Source organism: Centroberyx affinis, unplaced genomic scaffold, assembly GCF_046629955.1.
Source record: "Centroberyx affinis isolate AG114_WGS23_722 - 3 ecotype Tasmania unplaced genomic scaffold, CSIRO-AGI_Caff_v1 ptg001262l_1, whole genome shotgun sequence".
Taxonomy (NCBI): Eukaryota; Metazoa; Chordata; class Actinopteri; order Beryciformes; family Berycidae; genus Centroberyx; species Centroberyx affinis.
This window is the reverse complement of record NW_027279773.1, coordinates 139,589-157,913: the sequence shown is the minus strand read 5'-3', so window position 1 is coordinate 157,913 and position 18,325 is coordinate 139,589. Positions and strand designations below refer to the sequence as shown.

Genomic DNA, 18,325 nt, shown 5'->3' with positions numbered 1-18,325 from the left:
GGATAGGACGAGGAGGGGAATCTTTCCATAGATATTATGCCAATAAAGAGGTTAACAAGCATGTAATCCATGATAACATGCGACCAGTTTGGTGCTTGCTAAATTTACTCACCTGGAATTTGATGTAATGCCTTACTTTACCTTATTACAGGAAAAAGTAATGTGCTTACAGTTACCTCCAACACTGGTTAAGGATCATACTGAAGGGAATCTTGACGCTAGACTCGCTCTCTTTCCCCACATGTTCCCAGCTGGCCTGGGATTTGAACTGGGCCTACATCGTGGCTTAAAGTCTGCAGGGTAGTTTCACCTGTTGGAGAAGCTGCCAGCCCGGGAATGTTCTCATCCCCAGACACAAGGACGTTCTCTGGAAGGAGGTGCGTCACGGAAAGCAGCGCAGGGTGGCTTTTTACCACGCAGTCCAAATGAGCTCCATCAATACTCTTCAGGAGACTGCCGTCTGCAAAAAACAAGCATGGCACACTGTGTTACAATCATCGTTCCATTATCTCACCTGCTTTTTTTTATATCATTGAGGCATGTTGTGGCAAACGGGCATTCTGCTACTATTCTGAAGATGGATGTGGAGGTATCCCACCCAGCCATCCCCAGCAAAACAAATGTCATCCATCTACCTGGTGCGATGTAGGGTAATATTTCCCCAAAAGCAGCATGTCACTGGACAGCGTGACACGCAACACACAGACACTTCCATCTTTCAATATTCCATTTGGCTGTCGGCGACCTAGGTGCAATGTTCCATTACGCTGGGGGCGTCGCTCTCCGGGCCTGAACCAAAATGACAACCATTCAGCTTGGAAAACACGCTCTTCCCAGCGAAGCGCCGCGCCGCAGATGAGGTGCAAGATATGAGCAATGGAGTAGACGTCGCCATCGTTCAAACGGGTCGCGCGATGACAGGTGTCGACCCACGATTCCTGTCATCGGCACAAAGCGAAGAGACCGTTTGGAAGCTAAGCAAAGTGGTATTTGATGCGCTACGTATGTTGGCTTCCTCTAGGCGCGAGCGGCACCGCGATCATTCATTCCGACAGGTTTAATAATTACACCTTCAGCGGCAACAGTGACGATCATTACAGGACGCTCCATTCACTGCCGCAGACTCTTTCATCAAGACGACAGTGATGAATCTCAAGGTGAGCCATTATAGAGCAGTGAATCGGTGGCCGCGTCTGAGAGGGTTAAGTGATGGGATGTGTTTTGGTTCATAATTGTCATGGTAAACAAAGGGGGTGTGAAGATAGTTTATTGTAGCTTCCATCCTGGACATGAAATATTAGCATTACAACGGTAGCGCTGAAGAAACCGAGGGCGGTATTCAAAAACGGTGCCAAGATTTTCTAAACTGTTCCACCCCTAGCACAAACACACACACACACAGGCACTCACTCTCTCTGTTTGTCTCTGTGTTTTTAACTGTATTTACGTGCTTTATTTTAAATCCCTTTGTAAAGAGGCTGTTTTTGTTGAAAGCACTTTATGAATAAATTTGACTTGATTTAGCATGGCAGAGAACCAAAGGATTCTTTGACAGCCATCAAAACAAGCAGCGGTATTATCCGAGTTAAGAGAAACTCTGGAAGTTAATATTAGCATTTTGGCCGATCCAACACACAGCATGTCCACTATTGCAAGGTTGCACCATGACCACAATTAAAAACAACCTGTAAATTATACACATTACTCAGTTAAACTCAATAAACCTATAGTTTCAAGAACATATTTTGAAATGATTACATTTATAAGAAACATAGTGAATAAAGAGGGTAATATCTTATACAGAGCTGGCTTTACCGAAATGTCTGTTCCGAGTACAGCTTCAATCAAATTATTGCAGCAATACCCTCCAAATATAAAAGGAAATTGTGAGTCATAAGAGGGGAATATGGTTTTGTCAACCTCATATTGAAAAATATGTCTGGCTTAAAAAAATAAAATATTAATAAAATGTACCGTTTCTATTTAGAGTCACTAAAGTTAGTAACCGTCCCACACAACATCCCACACAGTTGGGAGGAATTGCTGGATGTAACCCATTCTAACCCATGCAGCAGCGTTTTTGCTTCAATATATGCAGCAACTTTTGATATTAATGCATTTTTTCCAGTTCTGACTGCTTTACAAACTTTTTTTTATAAAGAATAAATCAATCTGCTGAGGTATTGCCCCATGGTAGCTTCACTCTGGATTCAGTTACAAAAATGATATGACATGAAAACTGTTTTTCAATAGATTTAATGGTAGAATTGTTTGGAGACTTGAGGCAAATTGGCAAATCCACTGCTAACACAATTATACTATTGGTTTAAGAAACACAGAATCACTACAAATGAGAAGACTCTTAGTATTTTTCAACATTACAGCACAACCAAGACAAAAAACAGCGAGTTTGGGAGCAGATGGATCGCCTTGAGATCAGTTGAATGGTATGATTTAAAAGAAAATGAATTATATGTGCTAAATCTACTTCAAGTAAACTGTATCGTATTTAATATTGCACAGGGACATGTTTGAAATAATGCATGGGGAAATGTTAGAGGGGGAAAGGGACCTGTTGTCCATGAGCTTTGGATGTGCTCTGGATGTGTGGGGTTTTCTGTTTTTGTTTTTTTTCTTCACTTTAACCTCTTGATCTGATCTGTCCTGTTACAGTAGATAACCCTTTCTTCCCATTTTATGTATGGAAGTCATTCTTTCTTTCAATAATAATAAAGATAATAATTATAATAGCCGTGTCTAAGCCCATGGGGTCCAAGCCCATGATTTGACAGTGACAATAGAAGCTTGATTCATCCATTTTGGAAAAGCTCCATATAAAGAGATAGAGCAACAATGGAACGTTTCGGTGCAAGTCCTGCAGGTGAAATGATGCCGACATATTGCCATTTGAAAACATATGTTCTATAGTTTTACCTGCTCCACCCAAATGTAGTCTGAATAACTTTTAAGACCTTCACAAATACATATATGAAGTTTGGTTGCCCGAGCATTTAGGTGTTAAGGAATTACGCATCCCTTCCTGTTTGCATGTCTTCGGCATCAACATCTTTAGTACCAAATAGTTGCAAGTACCAAATTTCTGTGATACAAACATGATGTAGGCAGTGTGTTCCAACTTTGTAGGAAAAATTAAAGGTGCTATTGCAATGTTGGCCTGATGGTGTGGCACTGGAGCATGAGCAAATGTGGTCTGACGCTCTTGTGGGCCCGTCCCAAACCCGAATATTATTTGGCAAGATCAAGCATTTAGGAATTACGCCTCATTCCCTGTTTGCATGTCTTCTGTCCGCAAAATTTTCTGGACATTTGTGGGAGAAATGGCGAAAAAGAGGTTTTGCATAAAATTCAAAAGGGCGGAAAAACTACTATTGTGGAAATAAAAAACAGTATGTGCAATGTATATGTCTTTGCCAAGGAATCTGAGCAAATTTTTGATTCTAGGCCTTACGGTTCCAGACTTTTTGGCCAGAATGGTAAGTTGCTTGTCACAATGCCACCATCTGGCTGATTGTTTTTTGAAGATTTGAAACCTATCCACCAAATTTGATTGCTCTAGGACTTAAGAGTCTCTGAGGTGCTGATTGTTTTCAGGCAGGGAAGGGGAAGGAGAAGGAGAAGGAGAATCCTAACAGAAACAATAGTGTTCCAGCACCTGCAGTGCTTGGACCCCTAATAATAGAAAAGGCTGATCAGATCACAGCATGTGTGAGTAGCATCTACTTCCATTTCTGCTGCAGACAGCTTTTCAACCAGTCGCAGGCCCGAGCCAGTGCTTTTACCTACAAAGCCAATGAAAAGGGGATTGAGAGGAAAGAAGATGATGGGGAGTATATCCCTCTGTTCTCCTCCCCTCCCTGTCCATGACTCATCCCGCCCAAACCCTTTAACAGTTACCTCATCAAAATTCACTTCACCATCCACCCCTCTCCCCCCCCCCTTCAAAAAAAAAACTGCTTACCGCTAAAACGTGCGCTGAAACGCACCACAAAGCCAAAAGGGAACATGGTTTTGAGGAAATCTCTGAGGTTGCAGCATAGCTTCAACTCTGTTTTTCAGCAGCGGCACCGGCTTTCATTGAAAAGGCGTTTCTCACCGTGAAACGCAGGAAAATGTAGAATGGGGAGGAAGGGAGCAGGAGGAGCAAAAAAAGGAGGGGGGGGGGGGGGAATCAAACATTCATGCAACTTGCTTGACACAGATGGTGCCCAGGTGTCGGCAACTTTTTCATCATTTATTTCTTGTTATTCATTATGCATCGAGCTCGGGTTTCAGATGCCGCGCATGGATTAGAAAACTACCCAAGAAAAAAATTCCCTCCCAGCAGTGGCGTGGTACCTCAGAGTCGGGGCGAGCGGCGAGTTGGCAAGAGATGTGAAACCGAGGAAGAGAGGGAAAAAAAAAAAAAAAAAAAAAAATGCTAAGAAAGTGGCTCGGCATCAGACGGAGACAGAGGCTGCGGATTTGGGAGAAGGTTGAGTGGGGAAAGGAGACTGTGATAAAGATGAATGCCGATGGGGTGAAGTTGAAAAGAGGTGTGTTACGGCCAAGTTAGGTAAAACGTGAGAGGACTTCCAAGTGGTACTCCGCAACGTGGTTTTGACACCGTCTTTTGGCCGCACTTCCCCCGAGATCACCTGTCAATCAAACGGCGTGGGCGGAGCTTGGACTGTCTGTTGATGCGGTTTGAGTTTCTCTTTCCTTGGTCTGTTCGGCCATGATGGCTATCGCTGCTCGTGCTGACTAACTTTTCCGTCACACGCACAAACAATAAATTGATGCATGGCAGCGTTGCTTCAGATTAAGACATGCTAATGTGAACACAATGTACCATCTGTTTGTCCTCTCATCACCCTAAGAGGGCCCCAGAGCAGCCCTCCATCTCCCTCATTCCCCTTTTCCCCCTCTCTCTCTCCTCCTTCCCCTCCACTCCCAGTTCATTGAGAAGAAGCGGCTTAGATCAAGCCCAGGAGCTCATTGCCTCCCCTCGTCCTCGTTTCCTCCTTCCTTCTCTTGTCGCCTCCTGTCTCTTTAAAAAAAAAAAAGAGTTTAGGAAGCCCCGCGGCAACTGTCTCTCCTCCGTCTTCTCTCCTTTTCTTATTTCCTCCCTCCTGACCCAAACTCCAGCTCGAGGGGGGGGAAAGCGGAGAGAAGTTTCGACTTCACCGCCGCCACGACTCATTTTCTTCCTTCCGTAGTGTTATTTTCGTTTTCTCCGCTTCGATCCGACCTGATCTGCACCTCCCCATTTGGTGCTTCCTCGGGTCAGTGTCTCTCCATCTATCTTATCGTTACCTTGTATCTCCAAAATGTCAGGCTTGTTTTTAGCTTGACCACCATGCATTTTTTAGTTTTCTCCAATGGGGTTTATGACCCATAAAGGACCATCCTTGCATCTAAACATCTAATCCTCAAAATTGGAGATATGAGGTTTTATCTGCAGCATATATCCTCTCTGGACCGTCCCTCCCACCCACCCACCCACCCATCCCTCTCCTTGCATCCCCCTCCGTTTCCTCCAGGTCCGTCCTCTACCGGAGGGGGTAGTGCTGTGGTGGTGATGGGCCAGCGGCAGAAGACCTGGCTGGGCAGCAGAACATAGGAACAGATAGTGTTGGCAGCCACCTATACCCTGCCTGTCCCTGCTTCTCCTCCTGGCACCCAGTCACATCCCCCATACCCACCACACACACACACATACATACACATACACACACACACACACACACTCACTCTCTGGCAGAAGCACTTCTCTGCAGGCTGGACATGAGTTGCATATTTCACATGAAAAACATGTTGTTAGTGGTCGTATTGTCAGTGCATAACTAAAGAAACTAAAGCATCTCCAATTTGTATGGCAAAGTCATTGCATCTATGTAATATCATTTGCCACCAACACTTTAAAATCAGCTAATGTCAACTAAATTTCTTGGGACAAAGTGGAGCAATGATCGATGACTGACAAGGTATTATTATTTTTGTTAATGTCATAAATTATTAGATGTGAATTTTTTACCACATGGCATGAAATGCCCGAGCTCTAATCACTACTGATCCTGGCTGGATGATGTTGAATCACTATCTTGCTACACTGCTCAATAGCTACTGTCAGGGATCACCATATTGCTGAAACATCAAAGCCATGCATTGCATTTGTTTAGATATGGCTTCCAAATACATTTCTGGCTCAATCTTACCTACGAGATCAACTTTGGACTCACTTCAGCTAAGGTATAGACTGTGCTGCACCTTGCCGTACCCACTTGACGCCCTTGCTTGTTTTACTGTAGTAGACAGTTGACATTATACACAGCATATAGTCAACAAAATTCAAAATGTACCATTCACAATGTGGAAAAGGACGTCTGCTTCAACAAAAGGTGAGCACTAGTTTCAAGGTTTCTGCAGTGACAGAACAATATTCACATGTAGCGCACACACTAAGGCAAAACAAATTGACATTAACAGGGGAAAAGTTTGTATTTTTCACATTTTCATGCTCAAAATTTGTTGTTTTTCTCTCCACCAAAGGCAAAACACTCAATACAATGCGGTTAAGGTAAAGCACCCACTTGTACAGTTCCAAAGACATTGTGTACTCGTGGCATCCAGAGAACATGCCTGCTGAGACAATAAGTAGCATGAGGCTACCTTCCACTCTATCGACCATGCAGAGTGTGCAGTGGCGGCAAGGCCTTCGCCAAGTCTCCTTTTCTGTCTGCCTCTTTCTTCGCCGTGCTTTTGTTGGAGGTCCATATGCAAGTAAACACAGCATTCAGTGGAGTGTAAAGACAAACACTACAATTTGTCCTGCAAACAGCGGACAGAATGCTGACCTACGTGTGCACTCCAGAGGACGGAGTACAATTACTGGCCTTGGAACAGAAAATGAGCTACGCTGTGAAAAGGGAGAGAACCTCAGCTTTGTTTGCTCTTCTTATCCCACCGTACCAGGAAAACAGTGTCACAGACAGTGTATTTCTCAGTGGAGAGATATATGCACACACATACATATATACAGTATCTGTATGTATGTGTGTGTGTGTGTGTGTGTGTGTGTGTGTGTGTGCGCAAAGAATAAACCCACCAATTGCCAGCCAATATCTGCCAACACTTTTGCTCGCCTCATTACGGTATTGGCATGTATTCACAGATATGTTTCAGTGCTTTTAGAGTATGATACCAAAATCAGTTCATCAACATCACAAATGCAGGCTGAAAGAATAAACTTGAAGCTGCACAAGGCATTTTTTTCGCCTAAAAAGCGAGGCTGCACAGAGAAGAGAAAGTCTCATCCCCACTAATTGAGACGCTGCAGATTCGCCTGATTCACCTATCTGAACCTCTTCACCACCTCCAGCCCCACCAGACACTAAGAAGAAGATGCGTGTGCAGTTTACTGACATCATATACACGATTTCTGGGTAATTAAGTCCTTCAAACTTTCAAAAATTCAAACGGTTATTTCCCACTGCCACTTGGGGCCGCCAAAGTGCAGTGTCCTAGTGTCCAGTGTCCTCCCATACTATAGGAATTCAAATTTTCCTCTATTTATATGCATATATGATCAAAGATGTTTACATTTGTTTGTTAAAATTTGACTTTGTTTGAATGGTTCAGTTTTAAGTTATTGCATTACCTCCAGTAAACGCATCACAACTGGACTTGGTCCTGATTGGCTGCCCCCTTAGTCCAGCTTCACTTTCTACACAGATTCTCTCACGCATCAAAGCAGCCACGTGGATTTGTTTAGGATTATTTTTGACTTGTGATTAGTCTCTATTTATTTATCTATCTACCTATCTATGCAGCCCAAATATTTACTAAACATTTAATCTTACTTATTTTAGTGATAATTCAATAGCAGACCTTAAGTTCATTTGGCATGTGATATTTCAATGTGCATCATCCCACAGTGGCTCTCTTGCTTTGAAAATATACTTCAGTGCACATGTAGCCTATTAATCAATGGCAACAACAGCAAAGATGTTAGTAGGTTTGATCATAGACTGTAGGCTATGTGTTTCTGTCGTGATATGATGCAAATATAAGCATCTACTTATATTAGTATTTCCATTGTGTATTTTTGTGAAGTCTCCGTGCCACGTATGGAGAAAATCATGACGCCAAAACTATCGCAGCAACAACAATCGCTGAGGTGAAATAAGAATTTACAAGCAGTTTTTTTATCTTGTGCTGAAAAAAGGAAAAGAAGAAGAAAAAGGAGATGTTCTGTTCGTCCACTAAATCAAACCGGGCTGTGTTTTCATACAATAGTTGAGGAGTTTGGACAAAGAGGTCCGGTCCTTGAACCTCAGGATGTGCGCCATTCATAACAAAACACAGCAAAACGCACCTGAATCCAGTCTGCACAGAGGAAAGGCTGGGGTAACAAAGAATTCAAAGTCTCATTACAATTTCTCTTGGAAACCTAGACAGAAATGGCAACCTCAAGGGGAAGTCTTTTTCATAGCAGTACAAAAACGATGCGATAATGTGAGCGCAAAACTGACATAAAGAGAGAGAGGGGGGGGGGGGGGGGGGGGGGGGGTTCTGAACGTAAACGTGGGAACAGGCAGCGATACGGCCCTGAAAAACAGAAAGGCCACGTCCCACTAAACAACAGGCATGTCGTTAATAATTCAGTAGGCATAAGAGTCCGTTTGAGAGAGGGCTTTCTAATATTCATGTGACATGATAGCCAAGACAGGAACTCTGGCTCTCGCTGGGCACTGTGTTATTCATACTGTGAGGCACTACAGTGTTTTGTAATTCATAGCCTTGGTTTTAAGCCAAGTGAGGACATATCTGGAGATCACCGACCGAGACGTTCAGTAGTACATTTAATAATTAAAAGGGGGCTCGCTCGCAAATGTAAAATTCACCTTATTCCGATGGTCAAGGATAGTCCGATCGATATTTGCGAACCAAAATAACTCTCACCCAAAAGAACCTCATTAGCATGAAAATCTGGGCCCGTTACATAAGATGGTAATGGCGGTGATGGTGAGAGCACCGAGGATTTTATGGGGATATGAGTGCATTTTCTGGATTAGTTCTTGTTCGCCACTAAAGAATGAAGCCCATTTCGGTATAAAAACTCACAAACAAGCTCTTTCCCATTCGCTGTCTATGGTGACGCTCGCTCTTACCTTCTCTTATCTTTATTAGACAGAGCAGACAAACACAAACACATGCCGTAATTACACTCAACTCCGCAGAGGCCCACACTTTATGGATTAGTGTCTCCAAAAGTTCCTTCTGATGACATAACTGCATGAAGCGTAAGTGAATCACCGCATGGTATCCCACTGTGATATGGCACAGTGGAATAGCTTAGCATGCTATGACATGGCAAGGAGTACTGAAGGATGGCATTGAATCATTTTCCTTTTTTTAAAACCCTCTATGCTGTGGCTCTCTCAGCGTTCCTACTGCCTCAATAAAAGGGAGGAATACTAAAAAAAACAAAAAAGCTTATGCAGATGATAGTGTAAAGGCTCCTTACATTCATCAGCGTCCTTCAGCAGGGGATGGAGCAGGCTCCTTGGTGATCCATGGTGCAGATTCAGTCTAGGAAACACAATGAAACCAAACTGAATGAATGCAACTGCTATAATTCTTAATTTAGAGACCCATGTGTCTATAGTTATGGTACATTTCATCCACTAAGACTTTACTTAATTAAAGAATTGACTTAAAAGTAAAAGTAAGTCCCTCCTATCGATCCTACATCTGTCTTGCATTAGTAATGAATTTAACCTGCATTCATCCAGCATTAATACTGCAGGCAATTCTTTCTTTAATATTATTTAATAGAATTAAATTAGTGTATGGCAACACAAACTCTAGCGTCTGTCAGCCAACTAGCTGCCAGACCTGCCATTCCCTGACTGGCTGATCAATTCTGACCGCAAGACTTGATCTCACCAAACAGCAGTTCAGCAAGCATGCAGTAAAAAGTGGGACTTTAATACTACAAAGGCCAACCAAAGACACAAGTATATCACCACCAACCCCCAACGAGCTTGACGATCCCTGGATTCCCTCGAAAGCATTTGCTGCGACCGTACCTGTCCTTCACCTGTCTCTCCGCGAGAAACTTCATTAACCCCTGGCTGGTGTAATTAAGAAGCGGCTAATCACCTTCTGTCCCCGTCGGCGGCCGGAGCCTCTGGCCTGTCGGCGAAAAGCTCCAGGACGCCGAAGCCTCGCCCCAGGGCCCGCTGGGAGCCGTCTGGCCTGGCCGACAGCGTCACCAGCTCCAGGACCGCCGCGGTGCCGGGCAGCCGCAGCGACGTGTGGAAGTACAGGACCTAGAGAGGCACGGAGAGGCGGTTAGGGCAGGCAGCGGCTAGGATTTTTTTTTTGTCCGGTGCCAGGGAAGACGCCGTGCAGGGCTTTACCCGCAGGGCTTTGTAGCCGAGGCCAGCTACATCAACGCCCCTTGACTGGAAAACCCGAAAAAAAAAATCCCAGACTCTATTATTTATGCGTTTATTTTTAAATGAGGCCAAACCAATATTGAATACAGCATCCACCTGCGACATCTGCTGGCCAAAAGCAGCATTACAAGCAATGAGAAGATTATTTTGGAAGCATCACTCAAATTATTTCCTTCATGTTTAAAATCAAGACTTTTTCCACTGTAGCCTTCCTAAGTAAGCCAATACAAATGATATTTTATAGACGTGCTTTTATGTAATGCCCACTTGTGGTTGTTTTTCTTACACTTTTATGTTTATTCTTAACCACTTTTCGTTTCGTTTCCCAATTTGTACCTCCTTTATATATTTTGCTCTTCCTCAATTTCACGCCTTTTTTCGAAAGCACTTATATTCAGATATTAGATAAGCACTATATAAATAGTTTATTATTATCAGAAGTAGAAGTGGGAGATGATGTCAGTTTGTGTGTGTGTGCATAGGCATGGGGTGGTGGGCAATCGTATGATCATCTGGTTGAATACAAGGAAGGACTGTGGCAGTAAAAATCCCAGTAAGGTTGCGTGAAAATAATATATAATAATTTTCACAAGTACCGCAAATCAATTTGATAGTGCACTGGTATATAGGGAAGTGTTTGATGACTGACTGACTGTACTGAGTTTGGTTCCTGATGCCTATGTATTGTGCCATGGGAAAAACTCACATACTTACTAGTACCCGCATTAGAGCTGCAACGATTAATCGACTAGTTGCCAACTATTAAATTAATCGGCAACTATTTTGATAAACGATTAATCGGTTTGAGTAATTTTTTAAGAAAAATAAGTCAAAATTCTCTGATTCCAGCTTCTTAAATGTGAATATTTTCTGGTGTCTTTACTCCTCTATGACAGTAAACTGAATATCTTTGGGTTGTGGACAAAACAAGACATTTGAGGACGTCATCTTGGGCTTTGGGAAACACTGATCCACATTTTTCACCATTTTCTGACATTTTATAGACCAAACAACTAATCGATTAATCGACAATGAAAATAATCGTTAGTTGCAGCCCTAACCCACATACTCTGTAAAGTGTTTAAGCTTCCATTAGTGAAGACCCATATTCCACAAAACAACCGAGGTTCAATGAGGGAAATTATCATTTGCGAGAGGGACAAACAGCCTCTTTTTTTCCCCTCCAATTGTCCTGTTGCTCGATATTCTCTGTGGTCTTGCCAAGCCCACTGGTGTCAATCACCATATTGCCAGTGTCTAAACAGAAAGAGCCAAACAGCCGGAGCTGACAAGATCCCCTGAACGGCGAGGATGTCGACATCAAACACACACACTGCACATTCAAGAGGCAGGTACGTCCCCCCGGTGAGGAGATGCTGTAGCATTATGTAAGGGGGTTTGGCCAATGGCCTCGCGATTCTTGCTCAAGTTCAAGAGGAAGACAGTCAGGCCTTTTGGGAGCCTGGTTTCTGTCCATGCCAGGTAAGTGCAATTGTTTACTGCCTGTGCTCCGCCATTCAAATCGGGAAATAATAGCGCACATACAGCGGAGCCACACTGATTTACATGCACAAAGGGCTGAGTATGATAAAGAGACCCACAAATTCTCTATGATCTATTGGTCCCCGAGCACAACAAAGCCTGTTTTCTTTTTTGTTTTGTTTTTTTTGTTTTTTTCAGAAGCATAAAAAAGAACATGACGGTGTCGACAGAAAAAAAATAAAAAATAAATAATGATGTAAGTAGACCTTGAAATACAGAGCCAATTTCTCCCGGCCCAGTGTGGCGGGGGCCTGTTCATCTCTACATCCGACTATCAGCCACCGCAGAACCGTATATTCAAATTCAGAAACCTCAGAGGCATTCCCATTTCGGCCGCATCAGTCTTTTATCTCGGCGCACGGCGCGTTTCAATTACTACCCCGAAGTTTTCAAAATAAAATCACGGCTGAATACAAATGGAAGAGGTGGGAGGCAGAGAGACTCGACCGGCCTTAGTTTTATTTATTTATTTATTTATTTTTTATGTGCGTGGGACGTTGCCTTGCCGACGAGGATGCTGCTATTCACAAAACAGCCCTGGCGAACCGGTGCGTTTCATCAGATGAAAGTCTCCTCCTGGAAGTGATTCAGCGTTAACAAATTCATGTGCTTGACCTTGTCGATGGGCGTTGATGAGACGGAACAGGGTGAGTGACAATGGCTGGTAATTGAAACATAGAGGCTCTGAGTTAGTGAGGAAAACTCAAAGAAATCAAGTTTTAGCGAAGTTTTTTGTTTTTTTTCCCCCAGTTCTAATGTGACTTCTGACTCATTTTCACAGCCTCTCAGGTACAGAGTATTTCCTGTGTGTGTGTGTGTGTGTGTGTGTGTGTGTCAGTGTGTGTGTCAAGAGCTGTAACTCAGACGTTCTCGCAGCAGAAAACACTGGCTTTGAGAAAGGGAAAAAAAAACAAAAAAAAACGCTTCCATCACAAAATGCACATCATTCAATATTCATGGACTGAAAACTTTACTTTCACTCAGTTTATTTATTTATTTCCCCCCCCCATACCTTAGCCTCATCCTCAAGTGAACTTCTCTTGAACCTCTCCAAAGCTGAATAAACAAGGGGAATGGCGAGGATCCATATATATGTTCACCCAAGTTTCCTTCCCTCCCCTGCGATAATACTAGAATTTGCATTGCGGTCGAACACGTAGTACCCGGTCTCATGGACGTTGTTCATGATAGATTTCCAATTCAAAAGGTAGTTTTTTGGGTTTTTTTGTCTGCCTCGCTGCTTTGATACACCTCCAATTTGACTCAGTTCCAAGCTCTGGCAAAAAAAAAGAAAAAGAAAGCACTCGTCTATCTACACAGAACAAATATCTCCCTCAATTTGCAATAATTCAGATTTACAGGAGGATGCAGTCGGCGCTTAACAAGAAAACAATGCATACAATTATGAATATTTCAGGACAGAGCAAGCGGAACCAAGGACTATTTTCAACTAAATGCATCTCAAGATTAGATGTTTAGGGGTTGCCGTTTGGCCAATATAGATCTCTCTCTCTTTCTCTCTCTCTATCCTCACCTCAGTTTGCCTCAACAAAACTCCCTATCTCAACCGGTTCAAGATCAACACAGCTTTATGTTTAAAAAAAACAAACCACAACCAACCAAAAAAACACCACTGTTATGACATTTTGCTCCTTCCCGACACCGCGGGGAGCACCGGGGGACGTCGATGAGAAAACAGCTTGCAGCGCCGGGCACAACATATGTTGGACCTAATGAGAGGTTATACTCCGCGGTGACTGTCAACAAAACGCTAATCGATTGTCGCAGGGGTAAATATCCCCCCCCCCCCCCACCTCTGTAACATGACTAAAGGGGGAGAACTGTGATGAGGCAACATTAAAACTTCATCAGCGCAGAAGCATGTGGCCAGGAGTCACTGTCGCTGGCAGCAAGCGGCCTGTCGGCAGCTATAGGGATTATAGCCGGGGCTCCTTTGTGGGAGTAAGACAAATTAACTACGTTCAAGGCAGGGAAGAGGGTGCTAACGAAAGTGTGAGGGAGTGCAGATAGGGTAGAAAAGGGCGAGAGAGAGAGAGAGAGAGAGGAAGAAAGATAAAGAGAGCGGAGACTGTTTGTTATACAACATTGAGCACATCTCCAGGGTGTTAAAAGACCCCGGTGGTTTTTATGGCTGTGTAGGACGATGCTGCGTGGCATCTGTCAACGCTGTAAATAGGAGCGTTAGGATAGATGGAATCAATCCTCGGCTCGGCTCCTTGGACTCCTCGTTTTGACTTTAAAAGTGGAGTTTAGACATGGATGCGAAATGTCACAAAATTTTGACGTCTTGGGGAATTGTTCGAGAAAAAGCTAACACTCGATTAAGCCTGGAATTCTCATTTAGCCTTTGTCATAAAAATATAATAGAATAAATAATATATAATAGAATAAAATAGTGGATTGATCTCCTCATTAACTATAAAAATGTTCATATCGTCTGGCTTGCGCCCCATTATTACTACCCTTTCAAGCTACATTAGCTAGCCATTAGCTAGGTTTTGATTGGTCTTTAGTTTAGCCAGGCGGAACTAGGAACGTAAGTCAGGTGACCTGTCAGGTGTAGTATAAGTGTGACGCCTATCTTTTTTCATGTCTATTTCCAGGGTGTATGATGTATTGCAGTGATTCTCAGAATCTCAAACTTTTTCATATCAAGGACCCCAAATGTAGTCCACATTAGGGCCACGGACCCCCATTTGATGAGATTTTGTCTCTCTGACCCAAATCTGAGAATATTTTTATTGTTAGATATGATTTTGTCCAGAATTCCATGACTGTCTGTATTGTAGGCAGAGAGATAACAGAGAAACTATGATCAAAACAGTCATTCTTCTACATTCTCTAATTGTGTTAACTTCTTGTAAATGAAATAGTGAAGTTTAATAATTCAGCAATTTGCTTGGGACCCCCTGGAACCCCACCAAGGACCCCTGGTGGTCCCCGGACCCCACGTTGAGAACCACTGATGTATTGTGTTAGCTAGGCTAATGCAATGTGGTTTCTCCTAGCGCCAGCTGCCCTAGCTGTTGGTCCTGGGTCCATTGTAGCTCTAGGGACGAGAGCCTAGTCTACCACAGCGGGTGAGTGGGCATTTCTGCTGCTCATAGTACATTTATTTGTATTCATTTGTATAGCTTGGTATGTATTGTATGTAATGAGGTTAATACGGTTCCTGTTGTGTGCATTTGTAGGACTGTTCATGTGTTGGTCACTGCTTTAGCCTACAGTTGCTTATGTTCGCTTTAGCTGGTGTTCACTGTAGCTCGTATTAGCTCGGCCGATTCCTCCACAATAAGAGTGTCTGTAAACCTGCGGCACTGATGCACTTTATTAATGGAGCATTAATGAATATTGGACTGAAACTTGAACAGCTGTTGTACTCAAGGAACTGTATTTTATTTTGGATATCCAACTTGCCTCTTTAGGACACAAGTGTTTTCAAATTAACTTGTTGTGAATAAGGATTTTTTTTTTTAATATAATTCTGTGCGTGGCTGTTTACCTTCAAGAGGTCCAGGACCTGCTCAGTTTTGTACTAGGGGTTACATTAGTAAAACATTGAAGTTTCTGATTGAATGGGAAGTAGAACCTTATAGTGCCAAGTTGAAATGCAGTCTGATAGAACTTTATATCTTTTTTAACATTTTGCCAAAAAAAGTAACAAACAAAACAGAGACAAAGTTTTTTGTTGACAGTAGGTCTCAGGGCACTTTTATTTTGCATTTGCAGTTATTTCTCTTTGCACATTTGATTTATTTAATGTTTTATTTAAACGTTTATTATTTTGTTGTTTATTTTTCTAAAAATTTTTAAATGAGGACATATATGCTTTGTCTGCATGTTTTTGTGCCAGAAAAATGACTTCTGTTTACCATAGCAATGAAGGTAACAGAAGAGAGAAAAAGCTTTTGTTGACAGTATCTCTCCAGGCACTTTTATTTTCCATTTGCAATATTCTCTTTGTTCATTTTGTTTATTCAAACATTTCATTAAAAAGGGATTTACTCTACTAGTAGTTTTCTTGTTTCATTTTCTGCATAGTAATTTTCATATTTAACGATATTGAATATTGGAACAAACTATCGGCAGCTTCAGTTAAAAAAATATCTGCATCGGCCTTAAGAAACCCATTTCGGTCGAACCCTACTCACAATGATCAAAGACACTTGTTAAAGTAATAAATATTGAATGACAAGTGTCTTATTGCCTACTGGAGGCTGAGATGTATTAACAAAACTTGGATTACAGGCACTGTTGAAAAAAACACTTTGTATATAGAACCTGATTCTGGGTAAGAATCCTACCAAAGTTAATGGATTTCATCGGGTCCCATTGCTGGCTGTTTGTGCTAAACAAGCAATTATGAACCTCTCACACTGGTGTCACAGTGGAAAAGCTGTGGCTAATTCTTCACACACCCCGGAGGTGGTCATTCAAATGCTCAACTTGTGGGCGCCTGGGCGAGTGCTGGTAGGGGAAGCGCAGGGAGGGGGGGGGGGGGGGGGGGGGGGATTGTAGAAAACAAAAGGGTTGCAAATGAGCTGTGGTTTTGCACAGAGAGCGCCAGAGCAACTGGAGTGTAATTGACAGGGCCTTGTTGCCGGGCCCCCGGGGGCTTCCCAAAAGAATAACGAACAGGGCATTTCCATTCAGCCGGCGCCCTGGCTGGGGCACTGGGAGCGCCGGCGTCAGCCTCAGGACCTAGACCCAGCTCCACATGTCTGCATGTGTGTATTAACTACCGTAAAACTTCAATTAACAGCCCGGGCTTTTATTTGCTTCAAAGACTGAACTCAACCGGCCTATATTTGGGACAGGCCTTTAATTCCTTTCGCACAAAACTCTTGCTCAGCAAAGACGGGAAATACTATCAAATTGTTTATTTAAACCAGTATGAATATTACTTGTATAAAAATTAGGCTATCGAATAACATATCAATTACGAATCAATCATTTGATCTCGCTCTGAGAGACAGCGCATCTAGGCCAACCTCATGCACTGAGAGAGAGAGAGATAGAGAGAGAGAGAGAGAGAGAACATATCCTAGATAGCACCTGAATACACAATCAAGCTTTCACTTAAATGGCAACATGTTTGGAAATATATGGGTATACGTTATATAATTGCTCCTTTAGCTGCCGGCTCCTGTAACTGCCATATTTGCTATGTGCCTTCTCCGTGGGACTTTGTTGTTAAAGGCAGCGACTTAAAGGCAAAGTCACAGCACAGTGCATGAAATCCTGTGAAGCTAAGCAAGCATATGCACTCAGGCAGATGCTTGGCTGTAATGTTTTGATACTAGTTTTGGCAGCATAGCCAACGCCTTTGGAGTGAGGGGAGGGAACGAGAGGGAGAGAGGAAGAGAGAGAGAAAGAGAGAGAGAGAGAGAGAGATAAGTCATTTGACAGGCACAGAACCAGCGGGTATCAGCGCCGCAAATCCTCTCGGTGTGAAATTCTGCGACTGTCACTAGCACAGGAGAGATGGCAGCGTGGATAGAGAGGCAGGGGGAAAAAAAAAAAATCACAGGGACGGAGGACACGACGGCTCCAGGCATCTTTATGGCCGATAATGTCAATGCGTAATAGCTGGGGAAGGCGGGGCCCGTGTGTGTGTGTGAGGTTGAGCGTTGATTTGAATAGACTTCTCAGCCGTGCAGGCAGACGAGTCAACGGGCGTTCAGGCGCGGGCCTCCTCGGAGTTCTGGACCCAGGGGGAAAATATCATGAGAGGGAAGCATCTCCCCATATCGCACTGGAATGATTTCTCTGTTCAGCCATCTGATATATAAATAATAGAAATAAAACCATTTACAAGTTGTTGTCACAGGGAGGAGCTTCCATCATATCGGAGGTGGACCAATATCTGATTTTTAATAAAAAAGCCAATATCGGCCATATTGGCAAAGCAATATGTCTAACTCTAACCTAAAGATTAAAATCTAAAAATAACCCTGGGCTACCCAGATAGATGAACAAGGGGGAGGTATTTGCAAAAGTGGCCTGCGTTTCCTAATCAAAGCCTTGATTTAAGTTCCATCCCCTCATTTGGGGTCTTGTTTCCCTTATTAGCGTCCGTAAATTGCCAGCGATCACGCGGTCCGTGACCCGGCGTCGGGATCGCGGCCCTGTTTAACGCGCCGCATAAAAAAAAGCGCTTACCTTGATTTGGAGGGCGTCGGCATACGTGACTCATTGGGAATGCACACACACACACACACATATATACACATGGTGTCTCTTGAGATGACAGCAAAAGGAAGGGAAAGAAGCGTTTCAACTCTTGGAGCAGGTTTCTT

At 43.1% G+C, this 18,325-nt stretch overlaps 1 protein-coding gene across 1 annotated transcript in view; it reads right to left on the bottom strand.

The window, feature by feature from the left end:
• nphp4 (nephronophthisis 4) overlaps positions 1-18,325 on the bottom strand; it is a gene marked incomplete at its 3' end in the record, with an annotated part of 121,549 nt that overhangs the window by 90,565 nt on the left and 12,659 nt on the right. Inside the window, exons 3-5 of the mRNA XM_071525074.1 lie at positions 10,165-10,334; positions 9,527-9,591; positions 311-460 (exon numbers count right to left, since the gene is read on the bottom strand). Coding sequence (XP_071381175.1) covers positions 311-460; positions 9,527-9,591; positions 10,165-10,334 — 385 coding nt within the window. The remainder of the gene's footprint in view (positions 1-310; positions 461-9,526; positions 9,592-10,164; positions 10,335-18,325) is intronic.